Raw genomic sequence first — 19,196 nt, 5'->3', positions numbered from 1 at the left:
TCTGGGGAGCTCTAAGGGAAGGGTGAGCCTGGACCTACGACTCCGGACTCCTGGTCTTGGCCCCCAGGCCTGACCATTCACTCAGACTTTCGATAAGTACTTGTATTCAAAGACCTTACACGGGGACCACATCTGGAAAAACATCGCCGCACCCTCATCATAAGTCACAGGGGGAGACCCGAACTGGCCAAGCCATGACAGGAGCTGTGAGGGCGACAAAAGAGCACGGCAGGGATCGGACATCGGATCGCCAGAAGCCCTCCGCCCTCCTGGTTCGTAATGCCAGGGCCCCATCGCCGCGTATCGCCGGACCCCGGTCCTGCCTCCGCCGCGCACCCTTCCCCAAGGTTGGCCGGGGTCTGGAGTCACCATCCCTGGTTCGGACCTACAGACCTCGCCGCTGCTGAGCTCTACAGGTCCCGCTCCTTCCACACAGTTCGCCGAGTCCGCGGGCCTTACTGAGCCGCGCCGGCCACCGTCCGCGAGGCCTTGGCGCGCCTGTGACGTCACTGTCGTGCGCCTCTCCTGCAACAAGGCGGGTACGGCTCTCGCACGGCGGCTGCGGCTGTTGTCGCTCGCGGCTCGGTTGCTTCTGGCGCCTCGCCGGGACCTGACGGTCTGCGGTCCCATCGAGCCCCTGCCCGTGGTGCGCATCCTGCGGGCTCTACAGCGGCGGCAGGAAGAGCGGCAGAGTGGGCAGCGGAGCCCCCCGCGGCCGGTGCTGGCGCGACCTGGGCCGCTGCCACAACGACTGAGCTCACGTGCCGCAACTACTGAAGCCCACACGCCTAGAGCCGGTGGCCCCCAACAAGAGAAGCCACCACAATGAGAAGCCGGTGCACCGCAACGAAGAGGAGCCCCCGCTCACCGCAACTAGAGAAAGCCCACGTGCAGCAACGAAGACCCAACACAGCCAAAAGTAAAAAAATAAATAGAATGAAAAAAGATACAATACAGTATTTTTAACCATAGTTGCCATGCTGCACATTACATCCCAGAACGTATTTGTCTTGTAACTGGAAGTTTGTATCCTCTGACCACACGCACCCATTTCCCCCCCGCCACCCCGACCTCATCCCCATAGGTTAAAATTTTAAATAGAGAAGCCCAGATAAGCTTCAATGAGAAGGTGACATCTGAGCAGAGATTTGAGTTAGCCAACTTGGTATCTAATGGAAAAGCGCACAGGAGAGGTAAGGGCCGGTGCAAAGACCCTGGGGCCGGAGCTTGTCTGGTGTGTTAGAAGAACAGGAAGGAGGCCACTGTGGTTGCAGCACAGAAAGGAGAAGAGGGTAACGGAAGTCAGATACACAATGGATGGAGAGCAGTGAGCAGGTAGGACACAGTGGTCAGACCCCGAATGGCCTTGTCGGACGCTCTGCGGGCTGTGTTAGCGCTTCACGATAGGAGCCAGTGAAGGCTTTTAAGGAGAGGAGTGGCATGACGGATCACATTCCCCATGATCACGCTGACTGCTGTATGAAAAACAGACTGTGGGGGCCACGGTAGACACTGGCAGATCACCAGAAGGCTCTTCTGCCACCGATGTCAGAGATGATGGTGGCTCAGGACGGAGAGATAGTAGGGGAGGTGGCGAGAAGTGGTCACATTCTAAAAATATTTTGAAGGGAGAGCAACAGGAGTAAAACGAAGAAAATCCAAATCCCGTGGCCCAGAGATAACTGTTAATTAATTTATTCTAAGTAAACTCGGTCCCTCCTAAAAACCACAAAGCTTGCCAAGCATGCTCTTCTCAGAGGTACTACCTTTGTACTACTCAGTCCACTCCGGCATGCCCTCCCCCTCTGCCACTCTCCCAAAACCGCTCTGATTCAAGTCACCAATTACCTCGAAGTGGCTCAATCTATGAGACACTGACCTGTCCTCAATCATGTTCTGCTAGCAGCACATGGCACGGTGAAGCCTCCCCTCTTGCTTGATCTCTCTCCTCCCTGGGTTCGTCGACCGCACACTCTCCCAGTTTTTCTCTCTACCCCTGCTTTGCAGTCTCTTTTCCTGGTTTCACCTCCTGCCCTCACATGTTGAGGTTGCTCCTCAGTCGTGGGCCCTCTTCCCTGCTAATTTCACACATCCTGCCCCACAAATTTATTCACTCCCATGGTATAAACTACTGGCCACGATCATCTCCAAAGGCATCCCAACCTCACACCAACTGCTCAAAACACATCCCCACTCGGATGTATTAAGGGCATCTCCTACTCCACGTGTAGAAGACAAAGCCTTGATCAACCTTCCTAAGCCTCGTACTCTGTCTCCAATTATTTATTCAACGGACACTGACTGAGCCCCTAAGATATGCCAAGCACTGCTAGGCACTAGAGACAGAAAGATGAGGCAGGAGGGTAAGGTTCAATAGAACAGAGGGTTATAAAAAGGGAACTTACAGATATGTGTGAAAATAAAAGTGTGCATGGTGCTATGATGGAGCACTTATGTAAGGCTGTAGGAGTCCAGCTCAGCAGCGAAGAGACTGATGGGGGTTGAGGAGGGCCTCCCTCAAAAAATAATCTCTGTGGACTTTCCTGGTGGCGCAGCGGCTCAGAATCCGCCAGCCAGCACTATTTACAATAGCCAGGACATGGAAGCAACCCAAGTGTCCATCGACAGACGAATAGATAAGAAGATGTGGCACATATATACAATGGAATATTACTCAGCCTTAAAAAGAAACAAAATTGAGTTACTTGTACTGAGGTGGATAGACCTAGAGTCTGTCATACAGAGTGAAGTAAGTCAGAAAGAAAAACAAATACCGTACGCTAACACACATGTATGGAATCTAAAAAAATAAAAGAGTTCTGATGAAGCTAGGGGCAGGACAGGAATAAAGACGCAGACGTAGGGAATGGACTTGAGGACACGGGGAGGGGGAAGGGTAAGCTGTGATGAAGTAATAGAGTAGCACTGACGTATATACAATACCAAATGTAAAATAGCTAGGTAGTGGGAAGCAGCGGCATCGCAAAGGGAGATCAGCTCAGTGCCTTGCCACCACCTAGAGGGGTGGGATCAGGAGGGTGGAGGCAGACTCGAGAGGGAGGGGATATGGGGATATACGTATGCATAGAGCTGATTCACTTTGTTATACAGCAGAAACTAACACACCATTGTAAAGCAATTATACTCCAATAAATATGTTTAAAACAAAACAAAACAAAAACAAAAACAAGAATCCACCTGCCAATGCAGGGGACAGGGGTTTGCTCCCTGCTCCAGGAAGATCCCGCATGCCTCGGAGCAACTAAGCCCATGAGCCACCGCTACTGAGCCCGTGCGCCACAACTTCTGAAGCCCGCGCACATAGAGCCCGTGCTCCGCAACAAGAGAAGCCCCTGCAGTGAGAAGCCCGTGCCCCACGACGAAGGGTAGCCCCTCCTCGCCGCAACGACCGAAAGCCCACGCGCAGCAACGAAGACCCAACGCGACCAAAAATTAATTAATTAAATCTTATATTAAAAAAAAAAACAAAAAAATCTCTGCTGGGAATTCCCCGGTGGTCCTCTGGTTAGGACCCTGTGCCTCCAGTTCAGGGGGCCTGGGTTCAATCCCTGGTTGGGGAACTAAGATCCTGAAAGCCGGCACCGCAGCCCAAATAAAAATGAAATAAAATAAAATATATTAAAATAAAAAAAGAAAGGATCTCTGATTCAAGGTCTAAAGGGTGAGGTGTTTATCAGGCCAATATGTGGGGAGAAAATTTTTCCCATTTCAGTAAGTAGCACCTCCATTTACGCAATTACACACCATTAACCCACATTCCCCACATCCAATTCATCGCTTACTCCTATTCGCCTCCAAGCCATCACTAACCTTCCAAATATGACTCTCACCTGCCTGCTTTACTCCACCTCCAAGGCCACCACTGTGCACAAAGCCAGTCTCCTAATGAGTCTCCCCAAATCTTCTCCTGCCCCCTCCTATCCATTCTCTTACAATAGCCAGTATGGTGTCTGAAAAAGGCATCTCTGCTAACACCACTTCCCTGTTTATACCCTGCAATGGCTTCCCACCAACTTTAGGATAAATCCCAAACAGATGATGGACTGGATGTTGAAAGACCAGAAGGAGGTAGGGTGTTAGGTTAGAAAGAGGTATAAAGGGTCTAGGCAAACAGCGAAAAGGGCTGAATAGAAAATGATCAGCACTTGTACAACAGTCCGGATGCAGGCAGGAGAATGCAGGAATAGCGAAGGAATACCAATAGCCAGCCACTTTTTATTTCTGCAATGCCTTTGCAATTCCCCAAGTACTTCATTTATAACTGTGATTCTCAAACCTAACTGTGCATTAGAATCATCTGGAGAGATTTTTAAAACTACCAATGACCAGACCTCACCCCAAGCCAATTAAATCAGAATATACACTTCACTAGGGCAGGAATTTTGTCTGTTTCGTTCACTGTCCATATGAAAAGTACCTGGGACATACATGGTGCTCAGAAAATATATACTGAGTGAATAAATGAAGGAAGGAATGTACCACTATCACCTGAGATCCAAGGAGACATTCTTTTCAAAACTTAGGGAGTAACCAGGCAACGTCAGTTACCATGGCAGCCCTGGGAAAAACATTACCATGTGACACTAACATTCCCAGGAGCCTACATTTGTTTCCACAATAGGTAAACCTTTCTCATTTCAAAGTACTATAATGTGAAATATGCATCTCAGTCAGAACTAGAGGTTACTCAATGTCTGCTGTGATCGGAGGAAAAGAGAAGGGCCTTACACAGTATCTAAAGCAATGACATGAAGAAACTAGGGGCCACGGGCAGAGACACACAGGCTTAGATAGGCTCCAATCTCTATGACATTCTGAGGAGATCACTTTGTAAGGGCTCGAGCACGAGAAAGCAGCCACTAACCAGCTACCCTGTCTCAAATATGTGGAGAAAGTCAATGTAAATGCTTACCTATGTATTATTCTTTTCTGATCATTCTTTGAGTGTATCCCTTCTGGCTTTGTGCAGAGCGATTCTTTGTTTTGTACCTGAAAAATGAGTGGCACATGTAAATGGATGAAACTTGTCAGAGCAGACATCCAAGGAGCTCTTCAGCTAACGAACGAGGAGCTCCAAGTTCTGGGAAAGAATCATAAAAGTGGTGTAGAATCACAATATCTTAGAGCATCCTTTATATGAAATCCCCTCTTTCATATCACCAGTCACTGGTCATCAGCCTATACATGAACTTTGCAGTGACAGAAAACCCAGAACTGTCTAGACAGGTCTAGGCACTTCTAGTTGCTACAGCAGTCTATATCAAATTCAGAATCTGACTCCCTGTCATGCATCAGTCCCAGTCTGCCTTCTGCAATGGTACACCCCATGGCACACCTCATCTCTTTTCCATCTGGCACATTTCCCAAACACATGAGGACAATTTTGTTCTTCCTAAAGCTCTCTTCTCCCACGTCACCCTCCTAAATCACTCCTTCCTTCCTGTGTTTATGACCTTGAGGAGCCCCCAAGGTTTTCTCATCCCAAGGCCATGACAAGCAATGGCATCAGTGTGCCTGCTACAGATTCTAGGAAAGTGGCAGGGCCACACAAGGGTCTGGCAAATGTGACTGACAACCTGATGTGAGAGTACATGTGAGAACCTCAGCCTCTCTTCAGTCCTCAGCCTCTATCCAAGGTTTCTCCATAGCACACTATTGACATTTTGGGCCAGATAATTCTTTTGGGGTGGTGGGGAGAGCTGTCCTATGCCTTGTACGATATGTAGTAGCATCCTGGCCACTACCCACTAGATGTCTGCAGCACCGCCCCCCCCCACACACACACCCTGGATGTGACCAAGGAAAATGTCTCCAGCCATTGTCAAACGTTCTGGAGGACGGGTGATGGCAAGATCACCCTCACTCAAGAGCCACTGCTCTTTCCAATGACTCTGTTCACCCATGAGGACTCAAAACCCTCTCCTCTGCTGGCTTAGCATTCAACTCTCCAGAACGTCTATCGTGTATCAAAATGCTATTTGAAATTTGATAGTATTTATCTCTATAATGGTATCTGATGAAAGTAAAACTCTTTCGCCAGATGTTAATAACCTCCCAGGTGATTTGATTAATCCACGTTTACCTTATCTCCTACCCAAGACACTGGAAATTACAGAAATGATCGGACACCCATTTTCGGTATCCGTTCAGGAAGTACCTGTTGTCTAAGGCTTTTTGGCAACCTGAACAACTGAATTAAAGTAAAATATTCTGCCTGACCGTGGCTTTGTGAGACAAGACACAAACCTGTAGCAGGACCCTCCTCTCTGCTATTTACGGAATTGAGGTATGTGACTGGAAAGCCATTGGAGGTGAACTACCCAAGAAAGCAGTGGGTTCAGGATGAGAATTTGGAAAGGGTGACAAGGGAGGGGAGAATGAACCTCAGCTGAAAAGAAAGGGGAAAAGTACCAAGAGGTGAGTTCTCTTGACTGAAGAGAAGATACGCTGAAAGCCATCAGCTTGCCCTCGGGGCCCTCAGCTCTCTGGGGAGCTCTAAGGGAAGGGTGAGCCTGGACCTACGACTCCGGACTCCTGGTCTTGGCCCCCAGGCCTGACCATTCACTCAGACTTTCGATAAGTACTTGTATTCAAAGACCTTACACGGGGACCACATCTGGAAAAACATCGCCGCACCCTCATCATAAGTCACAGGGGGAGACCCGAACTGGCCAAGCCATGACAGGAGCTGTGAGGGCGACAAAAGAGCACGGCAGGGATCGGACATCGGATCGCCAGAAGCCCTCCGCCCTCCTGGTTCGTAATGCCAGGGCCCCATCGCCGCGTATCGCCGGACCCCGGTCCTGCCTCCGCCGCGCACCCTTCCCCAAGGTTGGCCGGGGTCTGGAGTCACCATCCCTGGTTCGGACCTACAGACCTCGCCGCTGCTGAGCTCTACAGGTCCCGCTCCTTCCACACAGTTCGCCGAGTCCGCGGGCCTTACTGAGCCGCGCCGGCCACCGTCCGCGAGGCCTTGGCGCGCCTGTGACGTCACTGTCGTGCGCCTCTCCTGCAGCAAGTGGAGTATGGCTCTGGCACAGCAGCTGCGGCTGTTGTCGCTCGCGGCTCGGTTGCTTCTGGCGCTTTGCTGCCCCAACGAGCCGCTGCCCGTGGTGCGCATCCTGCGGGCTCTACAGCGGCAGCAGGAAGAGCGGCATAGCGGCCAGCGTAGCCCCCCCGCGGCCGATGCTGGCGCGTCCTGGGCTGATGCTGATGTCAGTGCGGCGACCCGACTTGAACCAGCCGGCTCACCTCACGCTGGGCTCTTGGAACCCGCGCCACTCTCTTCGTGGGGCTGGAGGAATCGGTGCACCCACGCGGACCATTTCTCCATCGAGTGCGCGCAACATGAGGCTCCAGCGCTGCGGAACCTCTCGCCCAACGGCTGCTGAACCGAACTGGGTCTGGAGCTCCGCGTTCTGAGCGCACTACAAGAGGCTGCTCCCGAAGTTGTTCGGCCCACAAACGTGCAGTCGAGTACCATTCCCCCACTTCTTCGTGGCCGCCACATTCTCTGCGCCGCAAAAACCGGCAGTGGCAAAACTCTCAGCTACATGCTACCTCTCCTTCAACGGCTGTTGGGCCAGCCAAGCCTGGACCCCTATCGTATCCCCACTCCTCGAGGCTTGGTTCTTGTGCCTTCTCGAGAATTAGCCGAACTGGTGCGTGCCGTGGCCCAGGCCTTGGGCAGCTCCTTGGACCTCCAGGTGCGGGAGTTAGGGGGAGGCCATGGCATGAGGAGGATCAGGCTGCAACTGTCCAAACAACCTCCAGCAGATATTCTGGTGGCCACTCCAGGGGCTCTGTGGAAGGCCCTGAAAACTCAACTGATCAGCCTGGAGCAGCTCTCCTTCTTGGTGTTGGATGATGCAGACATGCTGTTGGATGAAATCTTCCTGGAACTGGTGGATTACATCTTGGAGGGGAGCCATATAGCAGAAGGCTCAGCTGACATAAAAGACCCCTTCAATCCCAAAGCTCAGTTAGTGCTGGTGGGTGCCACATTTCCCGAAGGTGTAGGCCAGCTGCTGAGTAAAGTTGCCAGCTTAGACTCTCTAACCCCCGTTACCAGTGACAAGCTCCACTGCATCATGCCTCATGTCAGACAGACATTCATGAGGCCGAAGGGAACAGAGGAGGTGACTGGGTTGGTACAGATCCTTAGGCAGCATGACAGAGCATATAGGACTGGCACCGCAGGAACTGTTCTGGTGTTCTGTAATTGCTACAGCACTGTGAACTGGCTGGGGTATATATTCTGGATGACCACAAAATCCAACACTTAAGACTGCAGGGACAAATGCCAGCCTCAATGAGAGCAGGCATCTTCCAGTCCTTCCAGAAGGGCTCCCGAGACATTCTTCTCTGCACAGACATCGCCTCTCAGGGCCTGGACAGCACCCAGGTGGAGCTAGTCATCAATTATGATTTCCCTCTCACCCTGCAAGACTACATCCACAGAGCAGGGAGGGTGGACCGGGTGGGGATCGAGGTGCCAGTTACTGTCATCAGCTTTGTGACCCATCCCTGGGACGTGAGCCTGGCTCAGAAGATTGAACTGGCAGCTCGCTGGAGGAGAAGCCTTCCAGGACTGGGGTCCTCAGTGAAGAGAGCCTTTGCACCAGCAAACCTTATTGCAGCAGGCTTATATATGATGCCATAACAGGGACCTTTCCCTCTGTGCTGGATGGGTGAGCACACTTGTCAGTAGGGTGCTCTGGGCTGCCTAGTCACCTTCTGAAGACCCGGGCTGCTGTCTGGCTTCAAAAGGTAAGTTGCTGGCCAACACTTGAGGGTGAACTACTGAGCTTGGCTCTCTGTAGTCTTTCACGTGAAGAATAATGTCGATCTTGGCTCTGTATTATGTCATGGTTTCTAACAATAAGCGATGTTTCTATGGGTGCCCCTTAATAACAGTTTCCACTGGGGCAGAATTCAGTAGACCCTGAGAAGATTCACACTCCAAACTACCACACTTAGGACGAAGGCTCTTTCAATTTAAATTTTGTTTCCTGCCCCCAAACATCCATTAAGCCTCCAGGAGAAGGAAAAGGGGATGTGACTAGCAATAAAGAGAAATTTTCTTCACAACAATGGCCATGGCAAGCTTAGGCACTTTTGGTGAAATCTCTCTGGGAAGTACTGGCAGAGGAATAAAAGGCAAACTGACACAGAAATATTGCTTGGTGTGCATTTCCAGGCTCTGCCTTCTTTCTCATCTCTTGGTGGCAGGTGGAGGAAGAGAAGAAAAGGTTAAACTTTTTTATAAACCAGCAGAATAAGCTTATAACATCCTCTCACTATCTCTGCATAGGTTCTAGTCTCTGCAGCATTATATAAGCTTTGCCCAAAGTAATGAACTGTTGAAAGTCAAATGTAATACTTCACCAAACAACTTAAAAATGCTTGCGCACTGGAAAGGGTTAAGTTGCAGAGAACACAGATGGACCCAGAGCAACCTTTGCCGAAAGAGAATATTGTGCTAAATGTACAGTCATAACTCTTTTCCATTTGAAGAAACAGAAGGATAAAAGAACTTGGTCAAAATCACACAAGTCAGTAGGAAAGAATCTGGTTTGTCTGTCCTCAGGGTTGTGTTCTTTAACCACCAGGCTAGCTTTTCTCAAATCTGATTCATGCATAGAATAACTATACACCTCTGCTTGCCTTGAATATTCCCTGTTTATACATATGCCTGCTGCAGTTTTTAATATTGCCCACTTTGACTCCCAAAAGCAACCGAGAATACACAATAATTTGGTCTCTCTATCCATGGACCACTGTGGTGGGACTGCCCAGGAAGCTTATTAAAAGTGCAGCTTCCTGAGCCCTACTCCAGATCTAGATAAGCTTTCTGAGGGTTGGCTCAAGAATCCAGGTACAAGGCTTTTTAAGTGGTTTGGTGGAACCCCCCAGGTGATTCTCTCGCTCTCTTAAGTTAATAAACCGTTTATTCTGCCTCCCCCAGATGCCCAGCCAGGTCCTGTTAAGGTAGGGGTCCCCACACCACATCAGAGGGATGCTCCCAGCCAAGTAATCTCTGGAGCCTTGGAGATTCTGAATGGTCTCATGCTGGCCCACCTGCCGTGACAAACCTCCGCCAGAGCATTCCCCTTCACATTTACCTTCTACCACTCCAAAAGGCAGTCTGCTCCAATGAGGCCTGACTTCGTCTGTCCTAACGGGCACCCACTGATTCAAGCAGTTTAGGGATAGAAGGTGCTGTGGTTCTCATCCAGGGTGGCCCAACCTCTAAAAGGGTAGTCCAAGCAGTCTCTACCTCCTGGGCACATCCCCTCTACAACAGCCCCAGTAAACGAAGGTCCCATCTTTGCTTTCTCAAGGTCGGCAACAGGGAGTCCCCTCCTAAAGAAGGTTCTCTCTCATTGCCACACTATCAAAAGCTGCCCCAAATGTGGTTCCTTCCTGTGGGCCTGATCAGGCTAAGGGCAGAGTTGTCTCTTTCCTTCTCTGAGTCGGACCAAGTCGTCTTACTAACCCCTCTTCACAGTGTTGACCATGATTTTCACGGGGGCTGCTGCTGAGCCTTTATCTCATCCTTTCATGGTGGAGAGAGAGAGGATTATAATGATTTTTACTTCTAGGGGAGAGGGGAGTGTAATGATTATGTTGTCATTTTGTATTATGTCCTTTTGTCATGAATTTGTTTTGAATTTCATATTAAAATGGGCCCACCATTCCCACTTTGTGAGGTCATTCAGCACCCTCATTTTGCACCTTTAACATCTCTCTCAGTATCACTTGGAAATGTTTGAAACGGCATGAGCTCGTCCTCACATTCCTATCAGCTGTAAATCCGGAGACCCGACACGAACATAACCATTGAGCAGAACCCCTCTCCACTAGCTGTGTAACACTGGGTAGGCTCCTTAACATCTTGGTTTTTCTAAGCCCTCAGATGTAAAAATGTGAGGGTTCTATGAATTTATATTTGGGGCAGGACAAGGTCGAGAAGAGTGTGTCTTTGCTTGTATTCTTCCAAACTGGAATGTCTTCCCTCTCTTCCCCATGGGTCCAGATCTCACTTGTCCTTCAGGCCCACTGCCAAGGAGCCTTCCCTGGTTCCCCAGTCCACACAATTCTCTGCCTCTTAGGGTCAGTGCCATACAACCTAGCTGTCTCTTAACGTTAATCTTGCCTCTCAAGCCAATTTCAGAATGTGGGTCTCTCTTGCCCTCCTGGGGCCCATGGGGCTGTACCAGCCCACCTGCACGCCCCATGTGGGGTGTCTACTAGACTAGGGCATGGGTGGGGAAGCCCAGGTGTGAGGGGCCAGGCAGAGTACCTCTGCCTCCACCCTGCTCTCCTCCACAAAACTGCCCCTCCTCCTGAAGCCTGACCCGCAAGTCACAGGTTCCTTATTATGACCTCACTGGGTAGTGATGACCTCACAGGCCTTCTCACAGTTTCCATGGCAGCATAACTATGGAAATGTGCTGCCCTCAGAGAAACTTCCCTACCAGTTCTCCACCAGATACCAATCTCTTTGGTTGTCTGAGAATGTCTGACCGGATCGTCTATATTTACTCAAACCTGTGCTCTGTTCCCTGGCTGGGCAGTGCAGCAGGTACACTGAGACCGGGCATCTGTAGAAGAGGCATGGTGTACACAAAACCTCACCTGGCTGCCACATGTTCCTGTGGGGCTTGCCCACTACGTAAACCTCAGCACTTTCCCAGCTGTAAGTAATACCAGTGACCTGGGACACCTTCAGGGTCCCACAGTGCTCACTGCTGAGGACAAGTGAAAGGTCATCCCTGAACTAGTGTGCAGGAAGCTTCTGATCTTTATAAATGTTGCCTTCCGCTTTGGGCTACAGGATGCTTCCATTCAGACCCTTTCCTGGTTGGCCTCTTAGCAAAAGGCAAGTGCATTTTTGTTGGCAGATGGTAAACGGAGCAGTTTGAGGAAGAGGGCCACTCTTGAACCGCACCTTCAAACCCAGGCACCTCTGTGCTGTCATGTACACATCTATTTCGGTCCCCTCAGACACATCCCATACTGAGCTGCTGAGTACTAGGGGAGAGGGTGGTGCCATATTCATGGGAAGACCGGAAGAACCAAGGGGGGTGATGAAGTGCTAGTGAGACTGGAGGGCTGAGCAGATGGTGTCCCAGGAGGCTGGGTGGATGTGAGCCTACACTTGGTACCCAGAACCCGGTTCTGAGTCTCCTGATCACTCTGCCTCAGTATTTGGCCTTGTTCTAATCTAGATAAAAGTATCAGAGGGCTAGAGTTCAGTGTGGTTGTAACAGGCATTATAAATGGGGCCCGAGGGGTTGCCAAAGTGGGAGGGGTCCTTAACCAATTTATATTAGATTATCTTTTTCCAAAACTTGAAAGACATTTCCATTAAAGCCTCAGAAGTGACACACACTGCAAGAAATGTTTTCTCTGTTGTGGAAGGGAGAGATGGAGAGGATCATGATTGCAATTTCTTTCAGGTTCTACTGTTTTCCCTGGCAACGGTGAAGAGACTACCTCACCTGATGCAGCCGTAGGCTCTAGGAATTGCTTTTGCAGCCAGTGTCCCTTCTCTAGGGACTCATAGAGGTGATGGGCCAAGTCTGTGTTTTGGATGTCAAGTAGATTAAAGGTCTTCAGCCAGAAACTGGGAGAGACATGAGAGAAGGAAATTCTGGCAGGAGACTGTGTACAGCAGAAGTGACTGATCAGTTCTGATTTTCTTTGCAGCAGCTGTGGCTCCCATTTCTCCTCCTACACCTGGTCACTACCATGTCCTCAACCGAGGGTGTGGAGAAACGCAGTTGGGCCGGTATGGGGAGACATACTGCCTGGTTGGTGGCTACCGGGCCTACGGGGATGCTCCTTTGGCCATGCCAGCAAAGGCGGAAGCCGAGAAGCCAGTCCCCAGATGTGCTCCCGAGAGAAAGCAAGCTCCGGAAGAGTCAGACGAAGATCTCGGTTGCTCCAGACCCAAAATCCGGCGATTGTAGCATGGTGCCAGGAGGCGGACTCCACAGAATCTTGCTGGCTGAACCATTCTGAAGACGGGGCAATGGTTTAACTGCCTAAGACAGCGAATGCCTCTTCCTGCAGTGACCCCTCCCGCCCCGCCCCCCCACTGCCCACTACCACAGATTAGAACCTGCGTCGTTCTGTCTGAGCCTTCCTCAGCCAGGAGCCTCCCTGCACACTAAATGGCCATAAGCCAGGAGCCTCAGAAAGTGAGGTTTGAAATGAGAGCCTGCCCTGAACATCCCAGGGCGGAAGCTGGCCTGGAAGAAAACCTGGCATTCCTCTGCTCAATCCTCACGGGCCCCTTTGTGAGCTGAAGAAAGTGAAGTCTGCACTCTGCGAGCCGAGGAGGATGCAGGAGCAGAGACAGGGTGCAGAGAAGCCTTAGCAGTCTACCACATGGGCTCCTGCCCTGAGCCATTGTCAGCGGCCACCACCACAAACCAGTGGGGAGCTGGGCTTTTTGAAACTGAAAGCAGCAATCTGTGGCTTCCCAAAGATCCTCCTGCCTGGGGTCTCAGGAGGCAGGATAGAGAGGCCCAGGAAGCCCTGCTCCCTGAAGCAAGAACAGGATGGAGAGTCAAGCAGCACGCACCCTGTCCCGAGGTTCACATGCTCCTTTATTGCCAGGCCTTTCCGTCCCCAGTGGCGTCCCTTACTGCTCAATAAAATGCTTTTCTGTAACAGATTTCTAGGGTCGCCAGTGCTCAGACTTAGGTCACTACCCCTGTGCTAGGCACTCCTGCCACCTGGGAAAGGTTCCAAAGGTGGAACAGCTCCAGGGGGCGCCAGGGATCAGAGCAAAAACTTGAGAGGCTGGGGATGCAGGAGTTTGGGTACAGTCCCTAAATCATCTCAGTGGTTGAGCTGCTGTGAGAAGGCACATCCCCAGTGTGCGTGCGTGTGTGTGTGTGTGTGTGTGTGTGTGTGTGTTGGGGGGAGGGGGTCCCTAGAGGAGGCAGCTAGCGGGAGGGCCTGAGGCTGGAAATGGGGAATGGCGTGCGGCCCCTGAGCAAGCACAGGCACTTAGCCCTTGAGGTTTCTGGGAAAGCTAGAGCCACAAGGGCCACGAGATAAGGCAAGTGTAGCAGCAGAACCCAGGTGCCAGGTCTTTCTTCAGAACCTACACTTCTCCACGAGGCCGGGCCTTCCACGCTGAGGTAGGAGGGATCCTGGCCAGAAGGTCAGCCAGCAGCTCTGGGACGAAGGTTGCTGCGGTGGGGGCTCTTCTGCCATGGAAGCGACTTCATTTCCTTCCACACAAATAGCCTACTGACTGAGTTCCTGCTCTGTTGAGTAAAAGGGTCGTTGACTCTCCCCAGAAGGGTGTTCAGTTCACATCCCAAAAGTCCCTCTATTCAGGCCCTGGGGAGGTGTAGCAGCTCCTGAGGGCGCTCTCCTGAGGCTGGCTGACAGAAGTGGGGGAGGTTCCTGATAGTTCCCAGGTGCTGCTGGTTCAAGTCCCCAGAGAATGGTCAGGCAGGTTGAGGAGTCAAGTAGGAGGAGAGAGAAGGTTGGGGGCAGAGGGCCCCTTCCTGAATCCAGAGCTCACATGGTTACCACCCCCCATTTCCAGAAACTATCTCTTCCCCCACACCAGCCCCCATGGCCCAGTACCGGGAAACCGGGAGCCCAGAGCACTTGTGGCCACAGAGACCCTCACACGCAGCCCTCGGGGTGGGCGGGGCCGGCTGCGGGCAGATGGGGACGAGGTGTGCTCCCGGGAGGCCACGGGCTGCAGGTGGCCCTCTGAGAGAAGCACCCCAGCTTGGACAGGAAGGTTAGAGGCGGGGGAGAGCAACCTAGGGCGCCCCCTCGGAGCAGTGGGTGTGGGAAGAGGGGCGGGGGCGGAGGGAACCCGCGATGGGAGGCGAGTGGGCTCTCAGCAGAGGCCAGCTTAGCCCGCGGGAGCTGCCTCTGAGCAGGGGGCGGGAGGGCAGTGCCGCCCTGTGGCTGCCGGGCTTCCCGGATCGCGGCTCTCCGCACACAGGTCGCAGGGTCCTGTGACTCTGTATCCCCTCCCTCACCCCGCCCCCCTCGCGAGGCCGCGCCGCTGGGTGGCCTGTGTCGACGGGCAGAACCCCATCACCCGCCCCTCTCAGACCCACCTCTGCCCGCCTGCCTTGCCCTGCACAGCTTGCGGCCCGGGGGCCTCGAAGGTCCCCGTGCACACAGCCAGCGGCCTCTGCTGTGCCTGCTGCTCCTGCTGGGTCTGCTGCTGTGATCGGTAACCCTCGTGCAGACCACGCTGGGCACCTCCAGCACCCCAAGTCTGCGGGAGTGCACGCGGGCCCTGATGCGGAACTTCCCGCTTGTGGAAGGGTGGCTGCAGTGTGTGCGGGCTGCTGGGGGCCGGTGGGGGCCTAGCCTGTCCCTGGGCAGGGGAGGAGGTCCGGAGCATGTAGCGCTAGTGGGGAGGCTCCCTCACACCACCCCTGGATGTCCTCTCCATCATCTATGGATGCCCTTCCCCTTCTCTGTCATCCCTTCCCTGGTGGGAAACCCTCAGCCCAGGCCTCAGCTGCTCCTAGTATAGTCTGTGTGACAGTGTGAGGTGGGGGACCCCAAGGCTGGCCCAGGCCAGGCAATGTGTCCTGCCCGATCCCAAGACCTAAGGAGCCCACCCATTTGCCTTGACCTCCCTCCAGCCACAACAACATGCCCCTGGTCCTGAGGCAGTTTTACCACAATGGGCTATAGCATGTTAATCTGCGCAATTTCAGCCATGGCTAGAACAGCTTGGACAGGTTGAAAGATGGTCTCGTGGGTGGCCAGGTACCAAAGTGACACACAAGGTGCCACCATGGCTGCTGGGGAATGTGGGGCAGTTTGGGGGCCACAGAGACCACAGGTTAGTCACATTGGAACGAAGTTACCATAGTGACCTAGAAAGTGCCATGCCATGGATGCTGGGGGCTACAGGGGTCACAGTGAGCCAACCTGACGGGCTTCCAAGTACCACAGAAAAAGCAACGCATTACATGTGACTTCTGGGCACGGTAAGTGCTGTGCCAGCTGAGGAGGCTATGAGAAGCCCAAGGAGTTCCAAAGCCCAAACTAAGCCCTGGCCTTCCCTCAGTTCTGGTCAGCCTACGTCCCATGCCAGACCCACGAACGGGATGCTGTGCGCCTCACCCTGGAACAAATTGACCTCATCCGCCTCTTGTGTGCCTCCTATTCTGAGCTGGAGCTTGTGACCTCAGTTAAAGGTAGACGGGGGACTTCCGTGGTAGTCTAGAGGTTAAGACTCCACGCTTCCACTGCAGGGGGGTCGGGTTTGATCCCCGGTGGGGGAACTAAGAGCCCTCATGCTGCGTGGCACGGCCAAAAAAAAAGGTAAACAGACTGGTGGTAGTGGGTGTTAGGGACTTCAGTAAGCTACCCCTGCCTCTGAAAATGATCATCTGACCTACGTGCCCCCAGCTCTCAACAATACCCGGAAGTTGGCTTGCCTTACTGGTGTGGAGGGCGGCCACTCACTGGACAGTAGCCTCTCCATCTTGCGTACCTTCTATGCGCTGGGTGTGCGCTACGTGACACTCACCCACACCTGCTACATGCCCTGGTGAGCACCTGAATATATTCAGGAAAAAACGCATTCGTCCTTTTTGGCCAACCAAACAAGCGGGCAATGCAAATCAACACTGCAAAGAAGTCTCACTAGGCATCGGTCAAAAGGGCCATGCTGAAAAAGTGTAAAAACCAGAAATGCAGGGCAAGTCAAGGAGAAAAGGGAGCTTTTTTACGCTGATGGGCGTGATATAAATTGCCAACGGCCACTCTCGAAAATTGTATTGTGTTTCCTAAAACATCTAAAAAACAGAGCTACAGAGCACAGGGCACTTCCACTCATGGGCTTATATCTTGAGAAAACAAAAAATCGACAAGACACAGGCACCCCAAATTTTAGGGCTGCTGTGTTCACAAAATCCTCGACTCGGGTACACCTTAAGTATCTCATGAAAGAGAAAAATGGATAAACAAGTTGTAGTACTTATGTACAATGGAATATCACTCAGCCATGAAATCAATGTCCTAAGGCTAGTAGCAGCATAATGAGTGGATTTAGGTACGATGATTCTAAGAGAAATACGTCACACAGATAAAGAAACTTATCATAAGATATCAGTTATAGACGGAATGTAAAAATCGCTACATGAACTAAATTACAAAACAGAACAGAGTCACACATTTAGAAAACACACTTATGGCTGCTTAAGGGGAAAGGTGAGGTGGAGTGATGCATAAAACAATAGTTTGAAATTAGCACAGATACCGTTCCATCAACCAAATATGTAATAGAAAAGACCTACTCATTGCTCAGTGAACTGGACTCAACACACCTTATTCACCACAGAAGAATATATCCGCGTAGTAAGAATCTTAAAAAGTATTTATTGATATTTCTCGGTAAGTGAATATAGTGGGTGTAAAGGGGCACAAACACAGCATTGAAAATCAGCTAAATCCCATTATAAATACAAATTACAAAAAAAAGCAAAGATAGTGAAAGAGAGAGAAATTCTTACAAAATTCGTTCAGTGGCTGTGATGCAACCTGGATTGACCACATCTAGACCCACAGCTGGAAGAGACATAAGGCTGGAAACTCTTGGGGGCGACCGGATTGGTGAGGTTGTGTGAGCAAATGCAGACCCTTTAAAGTAATACTGCGTGCTACCCATTCCATGGGTCAGAAATCTCCAGGTTCAAGGGAATCTTCCTACAGCTAAAACATGCATGGGAAACCCAGAGGATGGTACACCATATGATCGGGAAACGTTTCTAAAACGCACCTCATTTTTCATCTCGTGGTGCTTGGGTTCGCCATTCAAGCTGCTTTACCAACAAGCTCCCCACTTGGAGAATCAGCACCTTTAACCTCCTGTTTTGTACAGTTTGCAATTTGTCCAGAGGTTGAATGGGTAGAGGGGGAACCAATGAGAGGTCAGCTCTAGGTGTTTGGACAGACACATGTCACTCTAATTTCCAATCAGGAAGAAGAATTAACCAAAGGCTCTGACTGCCCCCCGGAACCAAAATAGGGCCTGAAGCAGTCCTGCGGTTTGGAGGCCAGCTCCTAAAAAGGCGAGTTGAAAAATGGATCTCAGAGGCACTAAAATTCACAAACCTGCAGGATAATAAATGATAACTTTCGTACCTTATTGAGGTAAGGCAACGAAGAGGATTTGAAAACAAGGCAGAATTGCAGGAAACCGTTTTCAAGAGGTAGATCGGAGTCGCCTTTAAAGCACATGAAAAGCGGCAGAACTTCGACAATGATGCAGTTGGCCAAAAAGGGCGTACGTTTTTTTTTTCCTGAATATATTCAGGAAAAAACGCGTAGGCCCTTTTTGGCCAACCAAGCAAGTGGGCAATGCAAATCAGCACTACAAAGAAGTCTCACTTCGCATCGTTCAAAAGGGGTTTTACCATGTTTGAAATTCCAATATTTTAGCCTGACACGTTTTTGGATTTTAGAAAAAAAAATATTTTAAATGAGACAAAAAATCTTTTTTATGACCCAAAAAGACAGCAATAGTTTTATATTTTTATCTATTTCACTTGCACACAAAAGTCTCATGGGGTTATGTAAAGCAGTCCTGTTGGATGCTGTGCATGGTGCAAATATGGATTAAAGCTTTGGAATCTTAAGCTTCACTCACCTGAAACTTTTAAATTAGGATGCAAGCAATCCTTTCCAACATTTGAACAGAGAAAGACACTGTTTTTATTTTATTTGTCAGGTAATTAATCTGTCTTTTGCCCCAAGGAGAGAAACACCTGGCACTTCTATCAATGTGTTGTACAAAAATCTTTGAACACAGAGTGCAAGCAGAGGCTGATACAAGATGTGAAAGAAAAAAAAAAGAGAGAGAGAGAGACCCCTGTGGCATTTTCTCCTAACTTATTGCAATCTCCCATTTAAAATGTGGGAATAATCAATCTTCTGAGGAAAAAGGCCCAAGGAAGCTTTTTGCTTTTGTGGAATAATGCATTGCCTAAAGATTTCATGAGGCAAGAAGAATTAATGAAAATGACCATGAGAAATCAAGAAAAGTCAGATCCATGGATGAAGTGATGTTTACCTCTGTGAATCAATAAGAAGTAGGAGCAAATGAAAAGAGAGCTGAATACAACATTTTCTGAATAAATGTAACCTTGCAGCTGTCATAG

General features: G+C 50.7%; 1 protein-coding gene and 2 pseudogenes across 1 annotated transcript; all 3 read left to right on the top strand.

Moving 5' to 3' along the window:
• Positions 1-194: 194 nt before the first annotated feature.
• Positions 195-9,001, top strand: LOC132501074 (probable ATP-dependent RNA helicase DDX28; annotated as a pseudogene).
• Positions 9,002-11,541: 2,540 nt separating this feature from the next.
• LOC132500979 (DPEP2 neighbor protein-like) lies at positions 11,542-13,102 on the top strand. Its single transcript, XM_060116379.1, has 2 exons — positions 11,542-11,608; positions 12,736-13,102. The coding sequence occupies exons 1-2, from the start codon at positions 11,542-11,544 to the stop codon at positions 12,996-12,998; spliced, it is 330 nt and encodes a 109-aa protein (XP_059972362.1). The 3' UTR covers positions 12,999-13,102.
• Positions 13,103-14,883: 1,781 nt separating this feature from the next.
• LOC132501073 (dipeptidase 2-like) lies at positions 14,884-16,589 on the top strand (annotated as a pseudogene).
• The last annotated feature ends 2,607 nt before the right edge of the window (positions 16,590-19,196 follow it).

This window comes from Mesoplodon densirostris, chromosome 13, assembly GCF_025265405.1.
Source record: "Mesoplodon densirostris isolate mMesDen1 chromosome 13, mMesDen1 primary haplotype, whole genome shotgun sequence".
NCBI classification, from domain to species: Eukaryota; Metazoa; Chordata; class Mammalia; order Artiodactyla; family Ziphiidae; genus Mesoplodon; species Mesoplodon densirostris.
Note: the sequence above shows the minus strand (reverse complement) of the source record. Positions and strands in the feature narration are given on the sequence as shown.

What these genes read in the sequence shown, in the direction of transcription:
- LOC132500979 (XM_060116379.1), top strand. Translation starts at nt 11,542, where the DNA reads ATGTCTGACCGGATCGTCTATATTTACTCAAACCTGTGCTCTGTTCCC. An exon ending in CTGGCTGGGCAGTGCAGCAG is followed by an intron (nt 11,609 to 12,735) that starts GTACACTGAGAC and finishes TTTTCTTTGCAG; the next exon opens with CAGCTGTGGCTCCCATTTCT.